Below are 14,340 nucleotides of genomic sequence, written 5' to 3' on the forward strand. Positions count from 1 at the left end.
CATTCATTATATTTTTCATTTAAAAACTTAAGCTTATTGTGTAGAATATTAGAAATACATAAACATGTAAATAAACAAATAATTTAACTCAATTAAAAAAAAGAAGTTCTATGTACATATTTACAGAAAAAATGTTTTTTTTTTCATCTTAAATGCAAAATACACAAACATTTCTACAGTCTTGGCTTGTTGTTGTTTTATGAAATGGCATGTTTGTACACAGTCTGTATACTGCATGAAAGATTAAATAGTTACTAAATTAGTTGATTATTATTTCAGTAATAAATTAATCACAATTAATCAACTCTTGTTGGAATAAGTGGGGCTGAAGGAATAGAAATGCACAACTGACACTCCAGATTTTTATTTGAAGAAATGTTTGAAAGATACTTTTTTATTTGTTTTGATTGACAGAGGGAATTTAAAGATTAAAAACATTCACAGTGAACCGCTAGAGGGCGCTGACTACCACTAAATCCCAGCTGTGCTTTCAGGAAGTTTATATCTTACTGCCCAAGTTTAATCTATTTCCTCCTCGTTGCTTCAAAGCAAACATACATTTTTACAAACATAATTAATTGGTTGGTTGGTAAAACACGCAAATTTTAAAAACAATATATTAATATATAGTTTTACATTTTTTGTATTTTCACTGCAATTTTACAAGATATTTTATAAAGTTTAACTAAACTAATGGGGCTTTTACATGTGGTACACATTCACTCGTGTTATGACCTAATAATGGCCGTTAAAAAGATAATTGCAACCAGTTTATCCCGCCTAAATATGAGATTAAAACACTTTTCAAACTACCTTTTGCGTATATGTAACTAAACAACCTAAAACAACATTAATATTAATTTAAAAACCTTATTGAAAATAAATTTGGCCTTTTATCAACTTATTTCATCAGCTCCAGTTTACTCACAGGGACCGTTTCTTTAAGGCGGGCAGAACTCATCATCTCGTAATCTAATTGGCTGGAATTTCGGTCACTTTGAAGGATCTAGGTTCTGATTGGTTGACTCTCTGAAAGTCTCGGAAGTGTCATTTTTGGACTCGGGCTAAACTTCGGCATATGTGGAGCGGCGCATCGGCGGCTCCGAGCTGATCGTTGACAGTTAGGATTAAATGGCGGCCAGAAAACACTGAAACAGGTTTGTTTTGATTTTCTGTTTGTCTCAGAATGGGGTGAATCACCGCAGCTGTTGTTTTCCTCCGGACTTAATGGAGGTGTTGTGCTTGCTCTCTCAGCCATGAGCCGAGTTTCATTGTCTTTTTGACCAAAACAAGCTAACCTGATCTCACCTAGTTAATGACCAAATATTTTATCAAAGAGGCTTTATTTTTATTCTGCAGCACAGATTTAGATTAAAATGCTTTCTTTTAATCTCATTTGGAGGTGAAACATCTCAACGTTTTTAGCGAGCACGGCACGGAAGTTCGTTTGTGATTTGAAGCTTCCGATTGACTAAAGGGCCATTTCACCGTTTTAAAGAAAATTAATCAGCTGTAGTTCAAAGGCCAAATATGAACTCTATTATCGCAAGTTGAATTTATATTCTATAAACCGAAATAAAACTATTTTATTTATGTTATTATTATATTATATAATTATATAATATTATTATGTTGTGGACGTTCAAAATGAGCAATTTCTCTGCTTTACAGCTGTTTAGACCAGAATTAGCAGAGTGATGCTTGGAAATGAGTGTTGAGACTGGTCATGCATTGACTGAGTTATTCTAGGCTGCATAAATAACCTTTAACTGAATTTGGTGACTTGTAAATTGTCTCAAAATAACAGTTTTCAGTGTGAATATAATAAGGTTTTTTATGTATCTAGTTTGACCCATAAGCAAGTTAGTTTTCTAGCTGGATAGCAATAATACTGTACATATTGCAGTATAATAATGGCTTGATAATAATAAACAAGTGTTGAATAATTCAGTTTTTATTTGATTATTTGAAGTATTTCAGATTTTGAAGGGTTTATTAGGATTGTCCTTTAAATTAGGATCTGATACAGAATTTCACTCAAGTTCTGAATCAGATGCCAACTTCAGATCCTCGCATCGTGTTTTTCCATCATAGCTTAAAAGTAGTGCAATTATTTAAGACTAATTTTGTTGCTAAGTGAACAAATTGTATGCCGAATTTTTATAAACACATGATTTATTTAAAATAAATATCAGTTATGTTAGTATAGGGTGCCACTATTTGCTGAGAGTGATGCAAAAATAAAAAATGCCCAATTTTCTAATGGAATTCTGTTCTCTCCGTTTAAGAAAATGCTCCTTTTGAGGTTTACATGATATAAATGAAGTGCTGTTGAGCTTTAATGTCCTGATCTGAACGTGGTGGATGGAGGGTTAACTTCACAAATAACTACAGAAATAAGGAAGTCATTCTGATCAAGTTTAGACATGTTCTCGTGTTATAGTTTCGTCATTGCTGTGCTCTAATAATAATTGTGAGAATTTGCAGCAGAGTGCTTCTCGTAACTCTCCTGTTAGTCAGAGCTTATGCATTTTGTTAAAGTCATGCAGGGGCTGCGGAAAAGACACAAAAACAACAGATAAATGATGGAAGCCATGAGACAGGGTGCAGACTGACCTAAATACTTTGCTGAAAATTTACTCCATTTACTCCAACAGCATGAAACAGAAACCTTTATCCACTTGTTTCTTGTCATTTTTGCATCACAAACACACATAAAAGGCTTGTTCTGAAAACAAGCCTGAGTTTCTCCTGGAAGGAGGATTTGTAAGCAGACAAAGAGAGGAGCAGCACATTGTGCAGAGGGTGTATAATTTCAGCTCTTGTTCCTCTGAACACACTCTGTCAGGAGAAAGAAGCGACAGAACAGTAGTGGGTGTTGTTTATGTCAAAGCCACTGAGCGGGTGCATGCCTGCATTTCTTTAACTCCATATTTGCATTCATATGAATATAAACACAGATAGTGTGCGAGATTATTCAAATGCATCTGAGACGGTCCATTTAGCTATATTTAGGGACACATTTTTAAAATATTGCAAATACAAACACCTTTCCAAAAGAAACAACAGCAGAATACAACTTAAACTGAATAGTTAGCGCTCGGTATTTATTGTAAAACAACCCAAAGGTTTCTATAAAGTCTGCGTGGGTTCACTCCTAATCTGTTAGGCGGCGTGTTACCCGACTCAGAGCAATGTCAAGCAGAAAGGGAGGTCTACAAATTTCTCTTTTGTCTGTAGTACAAGATCACAAGCCATTTCTCCTGCTAGCGCTAGGGTAGTACGTTAGTTTTGGTTGTAATTACCCAGAATGCCCTGTGTTCATAGTCCACTTCCTGCTTTTGGAGCAGTCTCCGATCTGCTTGGCGTTCACATAGGCATTCGAACCGAACCAGAGTTCACTTCAACCGAACTCAGACCGAGGTTGATTCCACATTCACACCTCCCCAAACGAACCTTTCTAAACAAGCGAGCTGCAGTTTGATTAAATCAGATTAAACAGGACCAGTGTGAATGCATCCTCGTGAAACCTCATTCTTTTGGTCACAACCCAAAGCCCATGCACTTAGATGAAGGAGGAATGCAGATCAGTCGGTAAATCAGGAGCTATTGGTTCCTTTTGGGTTCAGATCTCTCTTTACCACCATAAACGGATACAAACGCCACACTGATCCATCTATCAACCTCCTGCTCCAGTTTCCTGAGATCCTGATACTTAAACTCCTCCAGTTTGGGCGGCAGGCCTTCGTTTTCAACCCAAAAGCTAAGGCACTCTATTGTTTTCTAGCTCAAGTCGTCTTGGATGACTACATCCAAGATGATGTAGTCTTGGATTTTGAGGTACTGACTCTCATCTCTCTGCTCCAGTGAAATCTGGAGATCACAACCCGATGAAGCCAACAGAACCGTGTTATTTCCAAAAAGACCCGATGTTGAGTCCAGACACCCTTGTGTCTTGGACCAGAATCTCCTCCAAGCCAAATTCTAACAGAGGAAGAGTTTTCTGCATCCAAGAGTTGATTCAGTGATGATTGATTGGATGTGTTGGTCAACTGTGACGTTTTGACCAGAGAAACTTCATCCATAATCTCCTGACGGACATTCAGACTTATTCTGTGTGTGGTGCTGATTGGTTGGACCATTTTTCAGCTGATTTTGAAAATGCATGAATGACACATGTTCTACAGGAGACTTTGCAGACTTTTAAAGGTGAAGTTTGATGCCGCCTTGTGACTTCCTCTTCAGACGCTGTAAAGGAAGCGCGGCCGACCGCAGCGCCGCGCCGGGCAGAGTCACTGCTTTCACTTCTGATGATGTAAAAACAGCAGGAGAGACGATGACACGGTTTAAAACTCCAACCGGTGGCTTTCCATCAATGTTCAATGCTGTCGATTCATTAACAGATTTTTGCCTGTTGATGGTTTAAAATCAAGTTTCATTTAGTTTCTGAAGTTTTTGCCAGAATATTTTTCTCATTTTTCAGCAGATTTCCTTTAAAAACATCAAAAGATGAAATCAGGCTGCCTTCCTGCTCACAATGCTGAGTAATTCTTTGTTCCACATTTTATCATTTTCTGCACAGCCTGTAACTTTGGCATTAACATGAAGCCAAAATAACCAAATAGATTATTTCTGTGACCTTTGATAGTGATGTAAAGTTCACAGGAAGCGCTTCATTAACCAACTTTCAGTCTGCAAACTGTAGTCCAGACTGCAAAGGTTTGTTGTGTAAATTTATCATGGTGATTTTGGCCGTTGTTGTATAAATACCTGCTGAAGTGGTTTTTAAGCGACTGGTGGGTTTGTAGTAGCCAGGTGAAGCAGGAAGTGGTTTTGTTGTTGGTACAAACGAGTCAAAATGTTCTGCAGGTTGTTTTTCTCTGGTGGATGATGCAGGTCGTTAGGATTCAGATTAAAGACTCAGGATAAGATTTAAAAGATGTTTTTTATTTCCATAGCAGCAACAGCAGCATTTCCACAAGAAGTGAAGAGTTTTACAGCAGAAGAAAATCCCTGAGTTCATCGACTGAATCATTACCTCCATGGATGGATGGATGGATGGATGGATGGATGGATGGATGGATGGATGGATGGATGGATGGATGGATGGATGGATGGATGGATGGATGGATGTTCATATCTTGCAGTATTTTGTTGCCACTTAGTTTATTATTCTAGTGAATCGGTGAACTCTAGTTATTCTTCTTCTAGTAATTGTTTTGTTGTAATCTTCCAGCTGTTTTAATATTGCGATAGAAATAGTTTCAGTTTTCTGCTCCTCCATTGTTTCTCTGTTCCTGCAGCCAGAGATGCAGCGGATGTGAAACCGGTTATTCTGGACATCAGATTTGCCGCCTGACAGTTTGCTGCTCTCCTTTCACCGTCGTCGCTCTGCCGCTTTCGGTCTCCTGGCTCCACTGTTTTCCCGTCTTTAATAAAAATCTGTTGTTCTGCGTCAGGAGGCGGGAGGATGTCTGTGGAGGTGGACTTGCTGCTGCAGGAGGCGAAGGAGAGCATCGAGGCGGCGCAGAACTACCGCAGCGAGCTGCAGCAGCGGCTGCAGGGCCTCAACCAGGCGCGCAAACAGGTACCGCCCCCCCCATGTTTACGCCCTGGGGCGAGAGCCGGCGGCTCAACGTCGTCACAGCGAACTGAAACTAACGAAATTCAGAAAACATTTTCCTTAACTGAAATGAATAAAAAAACAGTAATTAATGAAGAAATATTAACTAACTGTAACTACATGGTGCAATTAAACTAAAACTAAAGTATACTGAAATTATAGACATAAAATAGTTTGGTTTTGTGTTTATGAATCTATTTATTAGCTTTTCAAACCAATACAAAATAGATTTTTATTCTCCTAATTTTAAATAATTAGGAGAAAATGAAATATTTAACTAATAAAAACAAAAACTAAGCAATACTTAACTAACACAAGCTAAACTACAACTAAACAATATTTAACTAATAGTAATTAAACTAAAATTATTATTATTTTTTCTTAGTAAACTGACACCAGTTTACTAAGAAAAAATAAACAAAAGCTAAACAATATTTAAGTCATAACTAATCTAAAACTAAACAATATTTAACTAATAATAACTAAACTAAAACTAAATATTTTTGCTAATGATAACTTATAAAAGCTAGCAAACACCCTCTAAAAACTAATTAAAACTAACTGAATTAGTGAAACTAAAAGTCACAGCAAAACTAAACTAAAGGAAGGTCTGGACCCGTTCCGACCTCTGCAGGCCGACCCAGACGATTCTCAGGAGTCGGTTTTCTGCCGGATCTCTTCCTTCCCCTGCTGTGGAGTTTTAGCCGTCCAGCTGCTCACCAGTAAACAATGCAGCCATTTCCTGTTTCTGCTGAGCAGCTGAGAGGAGAGATGACAGGAAGAAAACCGAGAAACAAGCAGCATGTCTGCTCCAAACTCAGAGACTGAAGACAAACCGTTCCTGATGTTTGCAGAAAACAAACATTACAAATATTTTGCAAATTTTCTTGGTATCATTTGGAAAAAATGGAACATTTAGTGATTTCTGACACCAATTAAATCAGGATTTTGGTCTTTCTTTCTAATAAATTAATTATAAGCAGATCTGGGTGCAGCAAAGTCAGTTTTTGAGTTAAAAATCACCGGATTGCATGAAAACGCAAAAAGCCTGAATATTTAAACACAAACGATTGTTGTTGATTTTGCCAATATTTTATATTTTAATGTCTGTGATAATTTTACCCCAATTAAAAATATAAAATCTCCATCTTTAGTATTATTTTTAAAATTAAATAGACATTTTTAAAAAAGAATAAATAAAAAAATCTTCATTTTTTTATACAAAAATGTACTAAATTAAATAAATATTAAAAACGTATATAAAATAATTTTAAAAGTTTCAGGGTTTTTTTTATTTTAAAAAGCCTGTATCAAACAGCTGCTGGGAGCAGATTAGCATGTAGCATGTAGCATGTAGCACATGCTAATCTGTAGCACAGTTCAGATCCGACGGCTCTGCTCTGATTGGTTAATGAATTTGCTGGTTGAATTGTTTCTGATTTGGAGAATGATTCCTCTATTTTAACTTTTAGACAGTTGTTATGATGCGTAACCGTGGCAACACATTATCTACAACGGGGAGCATCTCAAAAGCTTGAATGATACCTGAACTTTGACCCCAAATCCCAGAGGAGGTGAAATGGAGGGTTCACAGAAAGCAGAGAGAGAGAGAGAAGTTCAAACCGTCTCTGATTCCCTCCTCCACACTAACCATACGGACAAACAGAGATTTAAAGACAAGCAGCAAAAGCAAAGGAGGTGGATTAGCAGAGCTGCTAGCAACTGATTCAGCTGTTTGCAAACATCTTCAGTCAGAGGCCTCTTCAGATTTGTTGCAGTACTGACTGCTACTGGAGATCAATACTTTCAAGATTTAATTTCCCTGTTGGATCAATAAAGTTTTTTTTATTAGCTTGTTTTTCTGCTGCTGTTGGAGGAAAAACCTGGAAACTAAAGGTTTCAGCGGCATGTGAGGACATGTTGTAGGGAGAAGATAACCTCAGAGCCTGCAGATGAAGGATTCATGTGATCCCAGTTTGTGTCCCAGCGTTCCCAGCATTCCCATGACACAGACAGCAGGAAACACAAACCCGCAGTGAGAGTGGGGCCAGCAGGAGATAGCAGGATGTTTGGGATCCAGGACAATCTTATCAGCGCTGCATCGCAGGAGGAGGAGTCCAAACATTTTTGGAAAACTATTCCTGCTTTGTCTGAAGTCGGTTATTATTTCAGACGAAGAGTTTTCTGGAAAACGTTGGTGTGTGTTTCACTCTCTGTCACGGCCTCCATGTTTTATCTGCCGCTGTCAATCAGACTTCCGCTTCCTATCCCTCTGCACACTCGTTGTGAAATCCCTCCGACCTCGCTCTGTGTGTGTGTGTGTGTGTGTGTGTGTGTGTGTGTGTGTGTGTGTGTGTGTGTGTGTGTGTGTGTGTGTGTGTGTGTGTGTGTGTGTGTGTGTGTGTGAACAAGAGGAACTGAAACATGGCTTACTCTTCAACTAACTTCCTGAGCAGCTACTGGTGTAACACAGGCTGAGGTTTTAGCTACATGTTCAATTCAGCAACAATTAAAGATAAATAAAATTAGAATAATAAAAATAATAAAAAACAATTGAAGAATTAATAATAAAGAATTATTAAATTTTTTTAAAATAAAAAATGTATTGACCCTGCAGCAGAGGGAGAATATTTTTATTATTAACTACTGAAAAACAAAATAAAATACTTCTACTGAAAAATTAAAGGAGTTAATTTAATTTTTAAATATTATTCAATCCATCGTATTAAAAACTGCCACCTTCTGCAGATTTTCCTTTATTTCACACATATTGAAATTCAAAAATACTTTATTGAAATAAATGCTGTGTAAGTCATATTAAATCAAATTCTTGAAAGAGTTACTGTAGATAGTGATGACTGTATTTTGCAATAAAAGTATTCATTAAGTGAACGTTAATGAATTACTTCACATAAATGATATTTTTTCTCATTTGACTTTTATTCTGGTAAAACTGCAATTTATTCTAGTATTATGTAATTAACAATTAATGGATTGATAAATTAGTTGACAATTAATCACGATTAATCGATTCATCGCTGGTTTAGATGCATCTTAGCACAGAGTAAAAGTGGCGAAAAATATCAGCATTTACTAGAGAAGCAACTTTAGCTTCCAGTCAATGGATTAAATGTTCCAATGTCCTAGTCAAAGTCCCTCCAGGCCTGATTGAAATCCCACGGTGGAGCCTTCAGGTTGCTGATGTGACTACATGTGGCGTCCTCTTCCTCAGATCCGGGGCAGCTCCGGCCAGGCCCGCGAGGCCCTCAAGAGGCACTTCACGGAACTGCAGGCGGCGGCCGGCCGCTTGCTGTCGGAGCGGCTGGCCGGCCTGCTGGCCGAGGTCGACGCCATCGAGGCCGACAGCATCAAGCCTCTGGACGACTGCCAGAGCCTCATCGAGCACGGCGTGGGGCAGGCCGACGAGCTGCTGAGAGAGGGTGGGCCACAAATATTCAAACACAATCAATCAATTTATCACATGATAAAAATAAAACAAGCCCATTCATTTCCATGATTTATCGTTTTTCTCCTTCTACCAAAAACTGGATGATAAAACGCTCCAGTCTGGTGCTTTGGTCTTAACTAGCTCTTGTTTTGAAGGACAGTTTTGTTTGTTTGGTTTTATTTGTTGTTTCTGTTCTGTTTATTTGTTTTGGACATTTAAAATGTTTAAATGTTCATGAGTATAATGACTGTCTGCAGGAGAAGCTGCTCTGCGATGCGGTCTGGGAGAGAAGGAGGACAAACTGGGCAGCTTCACAAAGAAAGCCATGCACATCCAGCTGGACAGGTAGCGGAGGAAACGCTCCGCGCCACTGCGGCGTCGATCCGGTGCCACTGCGTTGATCTGGCGTCGCTGTGGCGTCGCTGCGTCGATCCGGCGTCGCTAGCGGCTGATTTCTGTGTGTTCTCCAGCCTTCCCGAGGTCCCAGCTCTGGTGGACGTCCCGTGCGTTTCGGCCCAACTGGACGACTCCGTCCTCAGCCTGTTGAGGGACAGAGTGTCCCGCCACGGCGCCGTCTCCTCTCATCCGCCCGTCCAGATAGAGGAGCTACAGGAGCGGCCGGGCGGCATCCTGGTCCGCTGGTGCAAGGTCGGCATGGCAACGCTCTGGAAAAATAAAAAACCTTTCAGGGTGACACTGATTTTTATTTTTATTTGTTAACATTTGTACATTTGCAGGTGGATGAGGACTTTGCTGCTGCAGATTACCGGCTGCAGTACCGGCGGTCGGGCAGCGGGGGGAGCCAGTACGAGGACGCCTACATCGGCCGGGACTGCGAGTTCCTGGTTCTACATCTGGACCCGCACACGGACCACCTGTTCCGGGTCAGCGCCCGGGGCGAGGGCCGCACCGAGTGGAGCCCCTGGAGCGTCCCGCAGACGGGCTACACCACCCTGGCTCCACACGGTACGGGGCTCCGGTTCTGATCCGGTTCTCCTCTGGGAGAAGGGAAGGATGGACGGACGCTCTTAGTTATAGTGAAACTGCTGTGATGATTCAGTTGATTTCTGAACTGAATCATCCATCCATCCGAATCCCAAATTTAAATTCTTCTTTCGTTTCTTCTGCTTCTCAGTGAAATCAGTTCAGTTTTAAACCAGCAGGGGGCAGCAGTGACTCCTCCGTATCCTGAACCGTAACTTTACAAACAAAACGTTCCTGATCGACTCTCACAGTTGGATACGTGACGTTTTCTTCTGCAAACTGAAAATCAAGAGAATCACAGAAAAATGCTTTGAAGTTTTCAGTTTTACTTACTGGAGGAAGTCTAGTAAACGTGTTGGGTGAAGAACCCCAACTGTAGCTGACCAGTGGTCCGCTTAGGAAGTAAACCTGCTGCTGACAGACGAGTGTTAAATACCTCAGCAGCGTCCAGAGGCCCGTGTTGGATCTGTTTTTGTTTTTTCTGCAGAGTGGCGTTCAGGGACCGAGGGCTACATCCTCAGCAGCAGGAAGAACATCGCCCTGCGTAACGACTCCGCCCAGAGCCGCTGCGCCGTCCTGTACTCCAACGCCCCCACCTACTTCTGCGGCCAGACGCTCACCTTCAAGTACGTCACACACAAACACATCGTATCGCTCCAGAATGTTGCTCTGTAGCCACATTGCAACGTGACGTCACACGTGCAGAAACCTGCTTACTAATGATGACTACCGTTGGTTTCAGCTGTCAGCTTGTCAACATAACATGCTAAATCTTAAATGTACCCGTTACGCTAATTGTCAACACTATGACAACGAGGTAACAAGGTCAGAAAAAAAATTGTAATTAAAAAAAGGAGTCACTAAGAGGGAATCAGGTCAGTTATGCTAGCTTGACTTTGACAATCTTAACATGTAGATGTGCTGCAGAATTCTGTGTTTCGGTTCTGTTAGAAAAAGGCGACCCGTACACCAACTCTGACAGATCCTCTGTAGAGCAGATGTTTAAATTAGATAATCTACCACCGCTTTTAGATTAGCTAAAAGCAGTCGTAGCTAATCCTCCACCTCTTTATTAGATCTTAGCGTGTTTTTTGGTGTTGAATCCTAATTTGCTAGGGAGGGGGGGCTGTTATCAGTCAGTTGCTATGGCAACAACTTTGTGTGTCGCTTATCCAACACAGAGTGCCAGAAAAAAATAATATGAATCACTTTGAGTTTTTTAGTGGTTTTTCTGCGTTGAAGGACAAGGATTAATTTTGTTAATGAAAATGTTTTCACCCCAGCAGCGCAGCTGTGAATGGCAGGTAAAAAAATATTCTTGAGCTTTTATAACCTGTTTGTGCTTACAGGATCTCTGCAGCTGGCCAGTTTGATCAGCTGGACAGCCTGGGGGTTTGCATCGACCCTCAGAGCGGAGACGAGTCGCTGCAGAGAGACCAAGCTGTCTGCATCTCCACCAACGGTTCGCTCACTTCACATCCACCCTACAAGAAAACCCTGCCAGGGTGCAGCAGCTCTGGGCTTTTCATTATGGGTTTGCTAGCTATTATTAGTTAAACATTGTTTAGTAGAGGTGTTCCATATGGCATATTTTAATATTAATATGATACCAACTAAATAAAGAGACAGTATCGCCAATACTAATGCTTATTATGTAAGTATAATAAGTAGAAATATACTTATTAAATGTTATTGATGAGAGACATTTCAAAACGCAGCATTTTGTTATATTGTAGTTTATTTTGTCTCTGTTGTGGAATGTAACTACTACCATAAAACGATAATAACAGTAATAAAAATCATATTATGGTGAATGGAAACTCTTTTCTAGCTAAATTCATAAGTGTTTTACTGGAAACGTTTGAAAACCTAGCTTCAATATTACCTTAGGAAAACGTATGAACGCAGATTTATAGCGAACTGGAGTCAGGAAATATTATTTACTTATTATAAGAGATTTATTGCTGCAAAATCTCCCAGCAGTTGCAGATCATTCATGTTCCTCCCCTCCAGGCGCCGTTTTCGTCAATGGTAAAGAGATGACCAATCAGCTTCCGGCCATCACCGTGGGCTCGGCCGTGACCTTTGACATGGAGGTGGTCAATCTGCTACCCGTCAGCAACAACAACCTGAGCGAGGGCGGCCATTTTAAGCTGCGCGTGACGATCGGCTCCGGGAACCGGGAGGTGGTGTTCGACTGGCTGGTGGACCAGGCGGTGGACTGCCTCTTCTTCGGCTGCTCCTTCGTCCACTCCGGCTGGAAAGTTCTCGTGTTTTAGGAAAATTAATCCTCCGATTGCCACCGCTACCTGCAACGCAACTTTCCGTCATCCAACAATGTTTTCAGGGGGAAAAAACAAAGGAATATTTGTCTTTTGATTATGACCATCATGACAACGCGGCTGACTATCAAACATGTTTGCTTAGGCCTGGATCTGCAAGTTTCCTTCAAATGAAATTCAATAAAACTTTTCACTGTAGCAGCAGTTTAAGCACATTTCTAAACAAATACTTCAAAAGAAAGCAATGAAACCCTGTGACAGCTTTTAGTCATCTTAAATTTGATTTGCTTTTTGTCTTAGCTGGTTAAATTTTGATTTAAAGAAAGAATTCATCTGGGAGAATTTTTTTTTTTTAAAGTATCCATTTTACTATAAATTTTTACATTTTTATGTTAACATACTCAGCAGAAGAGTTCAGTTTACTTTCACAATTTGTTTTTTATTCACAAAGTAGGAGAAAAGTTACATTTTTTTACTACCTTTTATGTTTTGTATTTATTAGGATATTAAAAGTACAAAAATTTAAATCACAAACCGGTTGTGCTGTTAGAGTTTGGTAATTTGCAGAGACATATTTTATTATAATTGAAAGGATTAAATTAAAAAAAAAAAAAACTTCACCAGGTTGTAATTAACCACTCACGGTTGCTAGGCGACAGGACATGCAGAGGGAAGGGCGGGTTCGTGGTGAACGAAGGACGCAATCCAAGATTTGAACAAGTCTGATGCTCTGCTTTCTCCTTTCGTTTTAATCACAGAACCGCCTTAAAAAGTTGATCAATAGAGAAAAACAGCTGATTTATAACAGATTTATGTGGAGCTGAAATCTAGAATTTCATTGTTTGTACATGAAAAAATGCTGATTTATGAGAAATGACTTCTGTCCTGATGACTTTGCATTTGCAGCGATAATTTTTCTGTCCTTATTTTATTCCAGATCCTTCTCACTGAGTGGGTTGTTGTTGTTTACAGGTTTTGTTGAGACTTTTTAAAAGTATATTAATCTATGCAATTAGTTTTGCCACAGAAGCAGCTTCACAGCTTGAGGTTTGATTTTTTTAAATAATTGTCTCACTGTGAATGTCGCACACACTTTGCCACCTAAAAGCAGCAGTTTTAACATGTTTTACTAAATTAATTTTTGCTTCTAAAGCATCTTGAGTGCCAGAATAATGTGCTTTGAGAAAATGTTTTCTATTTATCTAGGAGTGAAACTTTCATGTGTTCATTTCAGACTGTGGAGCTTGTTCACCTGAAGCTGATTTTTGAGCCAAAAACCTTAACATTAATATGTCTTTTGCCTTTTTATCCTTCTGGAGTTGGAGAAAAATCCCAAAGCATAAAATATCCATGAATTTTTGTGACAATCCCGACAGTATTCACACCACCGGGTTCATATCGCTACCGTAGTTCATTCACTTCCATCTGACCCTTTCTGTGAATTTCTTAAACCTCTTTCTCAATCTGTAGGTCAAAGAAAAACAGTGTGTTGTATTTATGTGTACTTATACTCACATGTAGCAGTTTAAATGAGGATCCTGCACACGTCTGGGACTGAACTATAGGACGGCTTCAGTGCTGAACGACAAACTTTTTCCAGTTGCCTAAAATCCTAATTTATCTGTGGATGTTTTCTTTGTCCTCGCTGAGGACAACTGGAGCCGGAAACGGGTTCAGTTGATGGTACAGATGTCCTGAAATCAACCAACAGAACCTCAGAAAAATACAAAACTTCCCTCTGTACTGGAGGAAGGTGAAATGGTGACACCTCGTGGTCAAAACTGTGCATTACATCCGTTTTCACACTTTGGATCAATAAAGTTTTCCTCTCGAAGAAAAAAACCCAAAAAACTTTCTGCTGTTCATTTTGTGCTACTTGAAAATAAAATTCTGATTTTATGCAAATGTGGTATTTACATCTTAATCAAATAAAAACAAAAACTACATTTTAACTTCAATTAGTTTGCTAGTTTACTGCAAGCGAGTTTAGTTTATGGATGGAA

At 39.5% G+C, this 14,340-nt stretch overlaps 1 protein-coding gene across 1 annotated transcript; it reads left to right on the forward strand.

The window, feature by feature from the left end:
• Positions 1–1,043: 1,043 nt before the first annotated feature.
• On the forward strand, positions 1,044–14,188 carry crlf3 (cytokine receptor like factor 3). The gene is made up of 9 exons (XM_005803190.3): positions 1,044–1,157; positions 5,460–5,587; positions 8,856–9,063; positions 9,329–9,416; positions 9,542–9,719; positions 9,809–10,037; positions 10,543–10,681; positions 11,405–11,517; positions 12,069–14,188. Exons 2-9 carry the CDS (start codon positions 5,471–5,473, stop codon positions 12,332–12,334), a joined length of 1,338 nt encoding a protein of 445 aa, XP_005803247.1. The 5' UTR covers positions 1,044–1,157; positions 5,460–5,470; the 3' UTR covers positions 12,335–14,188.
• Positions 14,189–14,340: the final 152 nt, after the last annotated feature.

Source organism: Xiphophorus maculatus, chromosome 16, assembly GCF_002775205.1.
Source record: "Xiphophorus maculatus strain JP 163 A chromosome 16, X_maculatus-5.0-male, whole genome shotgun sequence".
NCBI lineage: Eukaryota > Metazoa > Chordata > Actinopteri > Cyprinodontiformes > Poeciliidae > Xiphophorus > Xiphophorus maculatus.